The 12,774-nt window shown below is 42.0% G+C and overlaps 1 protein-coding gene across 5 annotated transcripts in view; it reads right to left on the bottom strand.

Annotated features, from left to right (window-relative positions):
* Window positions 1-12,774, bottom strand: part of AMOT (angiomotin) — a 61,902-nt gene that overhangs the window by 30,593 nt on the left and 18,535 nt on the right. For 3 of the 5 annotated variants that reach the window (XM_069810935.1, XM_009920936.2, XM_069810938.1), the window contains exons 2-3: window positions 4,540-4,706; window positions 2,181-3,099 (exon numbers count right to left, since the gene is read on the bottom strand). In XM_069810935.1, coding sequence (XP_069667036.1) covers window positions 2,181-3,052 — 872 coding nt within the window. In that variant the 5' untranslated portion in view covers window positions 3,053-3,099; window positions 4,540-4,706. Of the gene's footprint in view, window positions 1-2,180; window positions 3,100-4,539; window positions 4,707-9,582; window positions 9,803-12,774 lie in introns of those variants that run through there. The other 2 variants (XM_069810936.1, XM_069810939.1) reach the window with 2 other exon arrangements.

Below are 12,774 nucleotides of genomic sequence, written 5' to 3'. Positions count from 1 at the left end.
AAGAGCAGGTGAGGCAAACTGTTTGCAGACTGGTTTAAACTTACCACACAGCCCATTCCTTTCCCAGACTGGGGAGGGTGAAGCATGAGAATGCTGTGAATTCCCCAATGTTTATCTTGCTCAACAAGTTTTATTTAACCGCATCGTTAGGTCACCCTCAAATTCCCCCGAACAATGAGGGGGAAAACCCGCAGAAAAGGGTGTGGCTTCACGAGCAGAAAGAAGGGGCTTTGTTTCCTTGACGCACTGTTCAAAAAATGCACACATTTACCAATCCAAATTAATCCTGATAAACACAGAGCTGCAGCGCAGGAAAACTGGAGTCTCTGAAAATACTTTATCACTCCAGCGAGGCTGCAAAGACTCTCGTTAGCACTGCCTGGTGTGAGGAAAATGCACTCACCAAAGTTGTATGCCTTTAAAATCCTCACACCATTACCCAGCTGCACCTTTAGTAACACAGAAGGTTTCTTGTCTAAATGACAGTTTCTCTTAAAGTGTGTGGGAGAGGGAGGGGGAATAGAGGACTTGCTCCCTTCCTTTGCTACGCTGCTCTGTAATTTATGGATTAGTCTTGCAATTGTTCTACTGCTACAGCATTTGCTTGCAAAGGAAACCTCTTCTCTGTGCAGCTATTTAGGTTAAAAAGTAACCTCATTAGATTCCCAATGCTTTGAAGACAAATTTCAGTTGCTTCCCCTACTGGAAACCTTGCCAGCTGAACCTTTCTCCTCCCCCCTCTCCCCCCCCCCATGTTCTTTCAAAGCAGCCAGGATCCATCCAATACAGACAAAAATCACCCTGTCTAGAGGAGCTGACTGTTGGCGTGTTTTCAAATACCTCTCCCTTAAACAGCAAGCAGGCTGTCTCAGATTCACTATATATGATATTGTGAGTATTTCTGATGCAGCATAACCATCAAGGATCTGTTTCCCTTTCCTGTGTGCACAGAGATTTGAGGGCTTTGAATTTTCAAAAACATTTGCAGCGAGCTTCTACAATCATTACCCCCCCTAAACCCTTTACTTCCCCTTTTCCTGGCCTCTTTATTATTTATTTAGCCAGATCAAAGGGCCTTTTCATCAGGCTTGTATGCTGCTGAAGTCATTTCAGATCACAAACAATGGTGGACAAACTCTGAAAATAGCTCCCCATAGGACCAGTAAGGTTCTGAGCAGATTCAAATTCCCCAAAGCTCAGACTCTGTTCCCAAATACAGACTGGTTTCTTCTTCATGCTCCCCTCACAACACAACACAGTATGTGCAAACATGAATGCACAGAGACCTCATCATTTACTTACGTAGCAACGCCCTCCTGTTGCTCTTTTGTAGTACCCTTTTAGCTTCAAAATGAGGCCAAAATCATTATACCAAATCTCACCTGGTCTTAGTCAGAGATGAGATGGTAAGGAAACAGATAAAGTAAAGCCATATTTTTAGCCCACCTGAATAAAACTTCACCTTCACCCACACGGACATCAGTGTTTGGCTCAAGCCAAATCTAGCTTCTTATCTAGAGGAAACCAGAACAGGCTGAGATTTCAAATGATGCAAGGAAAATCAGCAAAAGCTAAACAAGCAAGTCTGGGATGAGGCACAAAGCACACTCCATTTTCCACTCCTACACTTTGGTTCACTGAAAATAAAATTTTAAAAACTCTAAAGGAAGGTCAAGTGATTTTTGTTACTTGCACCATTATTGCTTTCATTCACTTTCTCCTTTCCTATGTGGCATTTAGATGCAGTTTAAATCTAAAAAAAAAATCTTTTGCCTGGGCAGATGTAATTAAAGAACAGCTTATGTCTTGCAATAAGTAACTGCAAGTCTCTACAATGAATCACACCATAACTTCGGCTTTTGTAGCAAACCTTTTGTAAGGCTCTGGCGCCTCAGCATTAAACTTGCCCATGCCATAAAATCAAGGTGGCTTGTTGGGGGTTTTTTTTGTTTGTTTGTTTGTGTTTTTAAAAAGAGTCAGGCCTCTCTAGGTAAGCTACTGAAACGGGTTACAGTCCTTCCAGACGCAGTCTGTAGCTGAACACAGTATGTCATCTCACATAATAAAGATGGGATCTTTGCTGAAAGAAAACCTGCCTCAGGAGCGAGGGCAAGGGACTGAGTTTTATATTGTCTTTCCTTATGTGGCTGTCATGGAGTTCGTTTTAAGATATTGCTTACCTGACTGACCCATACTCAGGGGGATGTTGATACCTCATCATAGGCCCATCAGATCTTCCCTGCTGGCTCATGCGATGATCACTATAGAAATGTCCCGACTCCTGAGGTTTGCAGTTCATGGAAGGGGTGGACACATTTTTGTAAGGATACTCTGGAGGAGGACCCCGCTGCTCCATTCCTTTCATGTTGGGCTGGGAAGGGGGCTGCACTGAGTTCTTGTAGAACTCATTGGAGCCAGAATTTTTATAAGGGTCGCTGGACTGCTGAGGAGAGAGCGGAGAGAGGGGGGAGAGCGGTGCACTTGTGACAGGCGCATGGGCCTTGACACCACTGGTGGCCAAGGACAGCTGCATCAGCCTCTCACTCAAGGAGCGGACGTGCCCTTGCTTGAGGTCCTTAAGTCCTTCATCCTGGTGGACCTTCCCTGGGCTCACCCGCTGAACCGTGGGCCGCCCTTCAGTCCTCATCTTTTGGTTGGTGACCCCTGTTACATAAAACGCTGCCCCGACACTAGCATGCGGCTGGCCCCTGAAATATTGCGACTGGACTTTGGCTTCCTCATAGGTTGGGAGATCCTCGCTGTTCTGAAGCCGCGGGGAGAGCTGCTTCTCCATGATGCTGTTGTCCACCTGTATCTCCTGGCCCTGGGGCTCCTGACGGGCAGCATGAGTCACAAGCTGGTGGTCCTGGGAGCTCAGCCCTTCGTTCTGAGATGCTGGACTCCCAGTGCTGTTGAAAGGGGGGGCATTTCCTGTGGCTTGCTGGTGCAAGGCAAGAAGGTTACGGTTGTCATTTGGGTTTCCGTATCTGAGCTGCTCCTGCAGCAGGCGTTGTAAAACTGTCGTAGCTGCTTGCTCTTCTGAATTCCTCATCTCAAACTGTGGTGCCTTTTGGGTGGAATGTAAAAGCTGCCCTTGACCTAAGGAAAGGAGACACGGTTATTAGCGCCTGAGTGGATCAAGCAAGAGACATTTAAGAGCAATGGCTTGAAATACAGAAAAAAAGCAGGTTAGATTACCAAAGGTTCCCATAACAATGGGGGTCATTAAGGCCCTTGACCTAAGAAGGACTTGCATGCCAGGGGGCAAAGCCTCGAAAGGTGATGAAAGGTGACTTGCAAGTTTATAGGAATATCAATCGACTGCAAGCTGTAGGGATGCATGCCGAATACCTCAGACAACAAGGCTGCTTTCAGGCAGAAAGGAGACCTATAATTCACAGGATGATGGTAAAAATGCCTAAGACCTGTTTGCTTTACACTTAGGGCTAGCAACAGTGAAATACACTTCCCATATTTGCAGGCAGACAAGGATTAAAGAGTGAAATCAGCAATTTGTCAGTTTTAAGGAGAAGAAAAAAAAAAAGAAAGAGAGGCCCGTTGAGATAGTATATGGTTCAAAGGAAGTAAAGAAATCTCTTAGCTTAGATCGTTTAAAGCAATTAATGAATACCTCGTTAGCCAGCAGGTTTTCAGAGTTATGAAATACCCAGAGTGAGATCAGCACCTAGTCTCCCTGCTGCAGAAAACACTATGTACTGGTGCAAGTGAGGACTCTGTAACTTCCTGCTATACAAAGGCAACCAAATCCTCACACATCTAAATATCATCAGCTGAATGCATGCAAATGCAAGAGGCGGAAAAAGAGTTGTCTGATCTAAGGAACAGAAAAAGACCTCTGAGTGGCAGGAAAAAACACTGTGTACCAATGAGAGACACACAAAGAGCCAATGTCAAGCACACCCTAAGTACAGATTAAGCCAGTGACCAACAGTGATTACACTTCGCTTAGTCTCCCAGTGGAGTCAGGAATTTGTCATGGAAACTCAAGCCCATTGGCCTTGCATGAGTTGCAATATCCAAAATTAATGATACCTTTGAGACATTTAACTAAAAGCAGAGCTACTTTTGAGCTAGAGCAGTTCAGAATAGAGAGTATGCTTTACTTGTTGGCTAAGATGTGGCTCTGCCCTGAAAGCAGAATGCCCATTGGTATTCTAGCACTTTGACACCTTTTTTCTGTATAACATTGTCCCTTAGCAAAAGGTAACTTGCTCCCAACAGCTTGTTCCATGGCAGAACCAGGGATGGGCTGCAGGAGTCAGGAGACCTGAGGGGTCTGCTTTGTTCTGCATCTCCATAACCACCCAGTTTCCTCCCTCAGGCCCACCTACAACAGGAGACTACCCCTGTAACACAAGGCCTCAGTGCATCAGGCAGACAGAACCCTTCTGCAAGCGTTAATGAAGAGAAACTTAAAATGCACCTCATTCCAGGCTGCCTCACCAAACTAGGAATTCAGGCCTTGTCAACTGGCCTGGAACATGATTCTTCTGAAATCCTATTTGAAGTGGCACATACCTATTTCCTTCACTTTGACTTCCTTGGTAAGGAGGAGCAGTTCTGCCACATGGGAGGGACACACACAGCCTTCCTCCCGCAAGTCCAAAATCTCCACTCAGAGATGGCTTCAGTCTCCTCTTCAGTAGGCCAGATCACTTGATACTCTCCTCGCTTCCAAAATAATTCTGAGGAAAGCATTGAAAACATCATTTTAATCAGCAGATGAGACCCTAGAAATAATAAACCTTGGCCCGTATTTCAGATTTTGCTTTTGTAGCTTCTTGTTTTCTCCCAGAGTCCAACAATTTTGATCCCTTTAGGATGAATGAACCCCCCTATCCCTAGCAATCTACTCCAGCTGCTGCTTTAATCATGAAAATTTCTGCTCCAAGATTAAATGTTGCCAAGTAATGCTCTGTCCCATCTGTGCCTCCAAGTGAAACAGTGATTAAAACCCGCTAATTCTTTAACTCCATTGTTTTATTTTTTGCTAAGAATGAAAGCTGCAGCACAGATGATGATACCCTGTGCTTATGGCTCCTTTTCCAGTGGTGCTCTATATTTCAAACTGTATCAGCAGAAATCCTTTGATGAAAGGTGATATGGTTAAATTCTTTATAACTTCAACAAATTATGCCTTAGAAATGACTGTGAGAATGATCAGTATATGAATATTAGCTTTATTTTACAGACTGGGAAAATGAGGGGAAGAAAAGGACACTGACAAAGTACATGCCAGAAATATATTGCAGAGCACAGCTCTAATTCCCAAAACATTCTTTAATTACGTTACTTTTCTCTTTCAGAACATAAAGTACTAAAGAAACTTTAACCATTGAGGGGAGAATCAGGAGAACATACAATAATGTGTATTAAGGTGTGCTATTCAAGAAGCAGTTAAATCTACTACTGAAGGTGTCCTAAAGAAAAAGGCAAATGATGCAAAAGAAGTGGAACATATTTGTGCACTCAATGTGCTTATACTTTAAGGGCAGGCAATTAAAACAGAACTAGTGAAATTAAAAATATTCATTCAGATGTATAATTTAACTTAATTTCCTGGAATGTTGCAAAAAATAAAGTGAACAGATGTAGTGAAGGAATGCAGACGTGGATACTTCTGTCTCTGTCTTATTATGGCACACATCCACACCCAACAAAAATTATCTCAGATCTGCAAGTTAAATACTTGAGGTGTCAACAGCAATTTCAAGGCACATGAACAATATCTAACTAGAGAACAAGGCTGTGTTGTGTGGTATGGTACTTCAAGATGGTGGTTGAAAAAAACCATCTAATGTCAAATTCTTAACTGGTGACTTAGCTCGAGAGGGATATATTGAAAACAGCTGCCAGCAAATATGCAGTAAAGAACCTTTAAACCAGGCATTAAGATAGCAGATAACTAGAGCAATTTCTAGCCTCTTTTCCCAGTGTTGCACAACAGAAGTTAAGGATTCCTTGTCCCACTCATACCAGTATCATCACTGACTCTTCTTTTTTTTTTTTTTAACAAAGTTGCCCTAAGCAACCCTTTTTATTAGAGCATAAAAAGGCTTTTATTATGCAATATGATGCTGCCTTTCCACCCAAAGATTTCTTTTGTCTCAACTGGAAAAATCTAAGGGTGGGGGTGGGGTTGTTTATTTTTTTAATACAAAGATACAACCCAGCTTGAGATTCTGCCTTCCTGCCTTAAAGATTTTCTCAGCAGACAAATTCAATCTGTGCATGTTTAAGTCCTTCAAACGTTCAAGGAAATAATTCTGTACGCAACCATTTCACACACAGAGTTTCACTTCACAGCAATACAGGCTTATTCTGCTGATCCGATGAAGCGAGGGCACAGTTCACACTGAAAGTATTTGCTGGAAGTGGATACTACTAATTTTAGTGTGGATGTAAACTAGAAATCAGCCTGGAAATCCAAAATGAAAGGTAGACTGAGATACAATATGAAGATATTCTGGCCAACAAATCCACTTTCTTTAAATACCAACTGTTAGCATTAGGCCTATTTTTTCCAGCTTTATCCCATTATTTTTAATTAACAAAGAAAATCTTGTGCAACTAACTTGGGTGGCAGCATTCCTGGAATCTGCTTTCTAAGCGAGCTGGAAACTCATGGCAGAACCAGTGAGTTAACTTTTTTATGTAAGGAAACACAAAAATGAACAGTACAATTGGTACTGAAGCCCATGTGTTATTTATTTGGACACCAAATTCTACTTCTGTTAGGGTCTTCCAGCAATTTCAGTTTTCAGTGTTCCAAAGATGGAAATTAGTGAGGTGCACTGGAGAAGTTGTTATGATAGACCTGGAAGGAAATCGGAATAGGTTCTGTAGACATTTTAAACACACATGTTTGGGGGTTTAGCCTAAATCTATTATGATGGATGGGGCTGAATTCGGACTACCAACAACTCTGCAAAACTGTACTGGCTTATGGATTGGATGGCGCACTCTTCATAACCACAAAGCCTAGAAACACCTCGCTTTTCAAGTGGAAAAGTCAGTTTTAGACCAATTCTGTTCCAAGGAACCACTGTGAGGTAGATTTCCCAGACTGAACCAATTTTGCAGTTTGTTCCTGAGCATCGTAGCTCTACCATCTTACTACCTTATTCTAACTTCTAGTCTGAAATTATTCATGGTAACTTTATATCTGTAGGTTCTTGAGCGAAACATCAGACTCTAGAACTGGTAGAACTAATACAGGAATTGCAAATAGTGTTGCATGTAACCATGCTGAGATCAAGAATGGGCATAAAAGGGGAGGTGGCATAGGTACTATTTAAGGAAGAAAAGACCCACGTTTGCAGGGCATTGTGTAAAAACTCAGTAGCCGAGGCTTCTGTCTTAAACATCATGTAATTATACACAGGAACCTTGCCAGTCCCTCATGAGGAAGAAAGATTAATGAAGAATTTAAAATGATAATACTGCCAGGCTGTAAGGAACCAAAGCAGCACATTTCTGTACAGCATGCAAATATTTTTCAGCATTATAAAAGTAAACAAGCTTAGACAAGTGAGCTACTCACCACTGTTTGATGAGTGGCTATAATGCTATAGCTCAATTAACCTGCATGGAGCAATAATAACCTCGCAAGCGAAGAGAAGCATCTTTCTTTAGCTTGTGAAACTTAGAGGAATGCAAGAGTCCCTGTGAGGACAGCCTGTACATACTTGCCCAGAATTACTGCTTAGCCAAGAAGCTAATTAGCTTATGCATCAGGTGGGATGGGAACAGGTTCACCACCTCAAAAGGGCTGGAGTACAGTTAAGCACTTTCAGTTTTACTACTAAATTTTGTGTCACTCATACACAAAACAATCCAGTGACGGACTTCAAACTCAAACAGTAAATTTTGGTTAGTAATTCTGTGTTTTTCTTAAAAGACATTCATGTGATACTGCTTATCCGGGTTGGCAACAGGTGATAGGATGCTATCAGTTTAGATGAAGTCTTTAGTTGTTTTTTTAGGTGCAGAGTTATCTTCAGACATACCTGCACACTGCAATAGAGGAGGGGAACACAAAACAGAGATACCACAGAGAGGACTGGCTGTGAGGTCCCCAGGCAATCGCAGAGACCAGCTCACATGCTGAGTCACCCACTGTTTAATAGAAATACGCCTTTGCTACATGGCCTACACAAAGCCCAGCAAGCTGGTTGCCTGATCCTGCAAAATTCGCTTAACGTAAGTGTCTATAAGACCACTGGAAACATAGCTATTCTGCACACACACTCACTTTGAAGTGGCTAAGAGCACCAGACTCAAATGGGCGAGGTCCAAAATTATTTAATGAATAGTGCAGGTTATCATTGAATGCTCTTCATTTCATTTCAGTCCTACCCAAGGAGGAGGAAGGGGGAGAATGCACACTAGGATAGTCCTTGAGAATAAAGGTTCCCAGCGCCTGGCGCCCACACCCAAACCTGCAAGGCGGCACACAACGAATCCCAGAGTTGTGATAGCTTTTTAGCACTTGCTCCTAACCAAGACTCCAACCATAAACACTTCCCCAGCTTTCATTCAACCATCCTGTCCCTGCTTGCCTAGATCTGCTGACTGTGGCTCAGGTGATCTTGGAGGGTGGCACTGAGCAGGTGCATGGAGCAGTGCCAACATTACTCATCTTCATACCAGAAGGACAGAGTCACTGGGCAAACAAGAAAAACTTCCTTCTTTTAACTAAAAACAAGAACAATGTCACCCGGAGGGGTGCAAATAATACACATACCCATTATATTAGATCATCAGGCAATTATAGCGAGAGGCCACCAGAACACCCGAAGATTGATCACAGTTCTAACAACTCTCTGGGCCAAACCAAGTCCACCTTCAGCAAGGACTAGACTGCCTTGCTGAGAACCACTAACCATTCTCCTCAAAAGCTCATGGTATTGGGATTTGGGCGCAGAACAGCACAGAAAGCCTGGCAGGCCTGAAGAAAAAGCAGCAAGTCACTTGGCCTGACTAGAGATAAATAAGTCAAGACACCAACACAGGAAGACCCCCCTCTAAATAACATCTCTAAGGAAAAAACTGAAAGGACCTTACTTGACCTTTGAATTACTGCTCCCCCACTATAAAGTATCAATTTCTTCACAGGGAAGTACCTATAATCTTCACCAACATAATTTAGGGTTTATATTACAAAGGAAAAAAAAAAAGAGAAGAATAAACACTTACAGAGCCTGGTATAAATAGGAATGCTTCATGGCTTTTAAGCATTTTGATAAGAATGCTATGGAATTTCAAGTTCCTCCACAAAATTTCCGAAGTCAGAGGGGCAGGAGGATTTATTCTGAATATACTGGTCTAACAGCAAAACCAATCTAGATATATTCATCCTGCTACTTTTGTTGGGAATATCTCTACGTGAATACATCACACCATTCAGTAACTTAAAACTATTACACAGCACTACTCACACATCTGCAGAGACAACCCTTTAGTGGCATGTACTGCAATTTCTGCATATTTAATGAAACACTAATTCCAGCACAGGCGACGGGAGCTCTGCTACTAACTTCATAAAGGCCAAGATCTCACCTTATAGATGTCTTCCTGACAAAACCAGATCAAGCTCACACAGGTTTAGTCACATCAGGTCTCATTTCAGAGGACTGCCTCCCAGACCATATCGAGCAAGATTCATCTGCTTCAAACTTCACAGATTTCCAGTAATTATCCTTGTAGAATTGGGGAATTGTTGTAAACCCAAGCTGCAATTTTAATTCAAGATCAAGTTTTGTTTTGTCTTTTAAGAATGCTCCACTTCTTGCTGCTGCTAGCACTCAGGCAGCGCCCTGTTTCTGTCGTCAGCAGCCCCTGTCCCACAACTATCCCAAGTATGCCTCAGCACCATTTTCATTGCATTGTGTGGTTTCTCCATTCCTTCACTGATTTAGTCCAGGCCTCTACTCGGGGCTCTCAGATAATGAAAACCATGTGAGAGTAAAATGTAATCTTCAAACACGCAAACCAGTTTCATGTGCATTATCAGAACGGAGAAAAACGTTGACAGTGCATCATTTGTCCCTACTGATAGGATCAGTCTGTTTTAATTGCTGGTGAGATAAAAAAAGATTAGAATCACCATCTACATTAAGAATAAAGTAAAAATTCGAACCTAAAAGCTTAAGTCCTGAAAACAATGGAAACACAACCCCCGAACAGATATATCTGTTTTATGCTACCTTAAGGTAGCTTTTCCTCATATGTCAGTTGTGACATCCTGAAAATTTGTATTGTAAGTTGACACACATAAAAACTGCAGGTGGAGAAGGGCATAGAGAAGAAAGCAATCACTATGGCTTAACTTTAGCATGGAATTTTCTGGCTTTTTCTAGCATTACCACAATTTAAACTATTTTAAGCCCCCATATGGAGGAGCTCTTCTTATTTCACAAAGCAGTTTTACAGAATTTAATGGGACTAGTCACAGAATACGGAAAGCAAGCAGGCATGGCCTCTCCTTTTTTCAAAGGGCTGCCTTTTTTTTTTTCTTTATAAAAAGAAACAGTTAAAATGCAGGTAACTTGCCAGTTGTCAGTCAGCCTAACAGAGCTCATTCAGAGATGCTGTGGCTCAGGGAAGGGAACAAACCTAATGCAGTACTGGGACAACCCAGTATCATGAAGCAAGCCCGTTTTGTGATCTCAATGGGTAGCACGGGTTGAAAAGACAGATCTGCATTTTTTTTTTAAAGTAAAACCCAACAGAAGATCCAGACCACCAAATTTTTAGAAAGCAAGGATGTTATAAAAGTGGTTTTGGTGTTGTTCTTTTATCATAACCACCTGGGTTTTTCATGTGCACCTTGTAAAAACCTTTAATGACTTGTAAGATGATTAATTAAGCCTCACCACCACACTGGGAGGAAGATATTAGTACGTTCGTTTTAGTGCTGCACTGATTGGCTAAGTCCTGGCCTACGTTTGTGTTTTTGTTGCCACAACTATGTCACTCAGGGAATTGATTTCTTTCAATGTAACTATTCCAGCAACCACTCTAAAGCAGATGCAGTTACACTAGGAAATAATTGTTTTTAGGTATATTACTTAGGAAACCTTGTGTAAACCATACCAGTAAAACCTCTTCCTTGCTAATATAAACTTCATTGCTACTAAAAAGATTTTCCATAATAACTGGAGCAGCAAATATTTTAAGCATAGATCCTGCCTAAATGGTTTGGATCGACAATGTAGGCATCCCAGAACTTGTGCAAGCAGAAGGCAGGGGAACTTTCTGAGTATTTTCTACAGCTGGAGAAGATACTTCTGCAAGGTATCCCTAGCAGCTGCAGAAACAAAAGTTAGAGCTACACAATATTCCCCTAATGAAGGAAATCTGCATGTTTGTTTTGATGGTGCAGTGTCAGCAACTAGTAATGCACCACGATCTTATGCCACTCAAGCACCAGGATGTGCTAAAACGAACTTCACTGAATATGCAGAAACCAAAGGTAACACATTGCTCCTTAAGCACAAATCCGAAATAATTAACCTTGCCCCAGCTCTCATTCAGAGCTGTAGCCAATGCCAACAGCGCTTGCAGCAGGAAGTGCATTGAGCTCTCCACTGCCTGAGGAATGCGACTGCTAGGGCCTCACTCGGGCTGGAAAACCTGCTATCCTGTGTCTCACAAGGCAACACATAACCGAAGTCCTCCCTCAGAGCCGTCTGCCTCCCACAAGCACCATCTTGGGCCCCGATCTCCGTTTCAGCCTTTTGAGATTGCTCCATGGAAACATCCCTTCAAAATGCCACCTGAGCAGTTTGGGATGGGGCCAGTGGTCTCCCATACGAATTTTCTCTTGCCATCCCTACTTCCCCAAATCAGAAATGCACTGGTCTTTTGCCAGGTGGTAAATCCACACTTCTTTCCCCACGGGTGCTAAGATTTTTTATTACTTTTTCTTTTTTTAAACAAGACCTGAGTGTTCCACACCCGATCCCAACTTGGCAACCGCAAAGGCCGTTTTTTTTCATGTCACTTTGGAGTGCTCTTTTCTGCCTGCTCTCTACAGTTCCCTGATCTTACCCAAAGGTAGGGTGGAACAGTGTACATAATTGCTCTCACTCTCTTCAACCTTTATCATTCTGCAGTAAAAAGTGTTTCAAATTTGTTTGTACCTATTACGAAGATCAGCATTCAGTTGTGATGATTTCAGTAAACTACAGATTACCAATTCCTTGTGAACCTCCACAGGCTATCTTACACTGTTTTTATGTTCTGTGTCTCCAGAAATATGGAGGATGTTTCAGCTTTGTTTCTTTTCAAAAATACAATGGGAAAACTAGGAAGATGGGTTTTCCCACCCTGCTTTTCCCAAGCCCCACAATAAGACAGGCTAGCCCTAGTATGAAGCAATAAAATTTGTTTCAGCTGAACACAGAACCACCCAAATTAGAACAGCAGGAAAAGTCCACCAAACCCTTAAGTGAACAAAGTCACTGAAATGTGGAATTACTTTCCTTGAGGGTTACAGTAAATAATGCTAAGAGATTAATTCTTTTAAAAAACAAGTTATGCAGAGACACAAAGCATTTTAAAGCAAACAAACATTACTGTGATACAACTCTTAGACAAGGTCTTACAAATGCTAATTAATACATTAAAACAAAAACTTAAATTGGCTTAATACATAAACATTCATACAAGAGAACTGCTCAACAACATCTGGGTCTACAATTAGACACTGTAAGTGCTTTGCTAATACAAATAATAGCAAGGCCTTTA

This window comes from Haliaeetus albicilla, chromosome 23 (assembly GCF_947461875.1).
Source record: "Haliaeetus albicilla chromosome 23, bHalAlb1.1, whole genome shotgun sequence".
Lineage (NCBI taxonomy): Eukaryota > Metazoa > Chordata > Aves > Accipitriformes > Accipitridae > Haliaeetus > Haliaeetus albicilla.
This window is presented reverse-complemented; position numbering and strand designations above follow the sequence as displayed.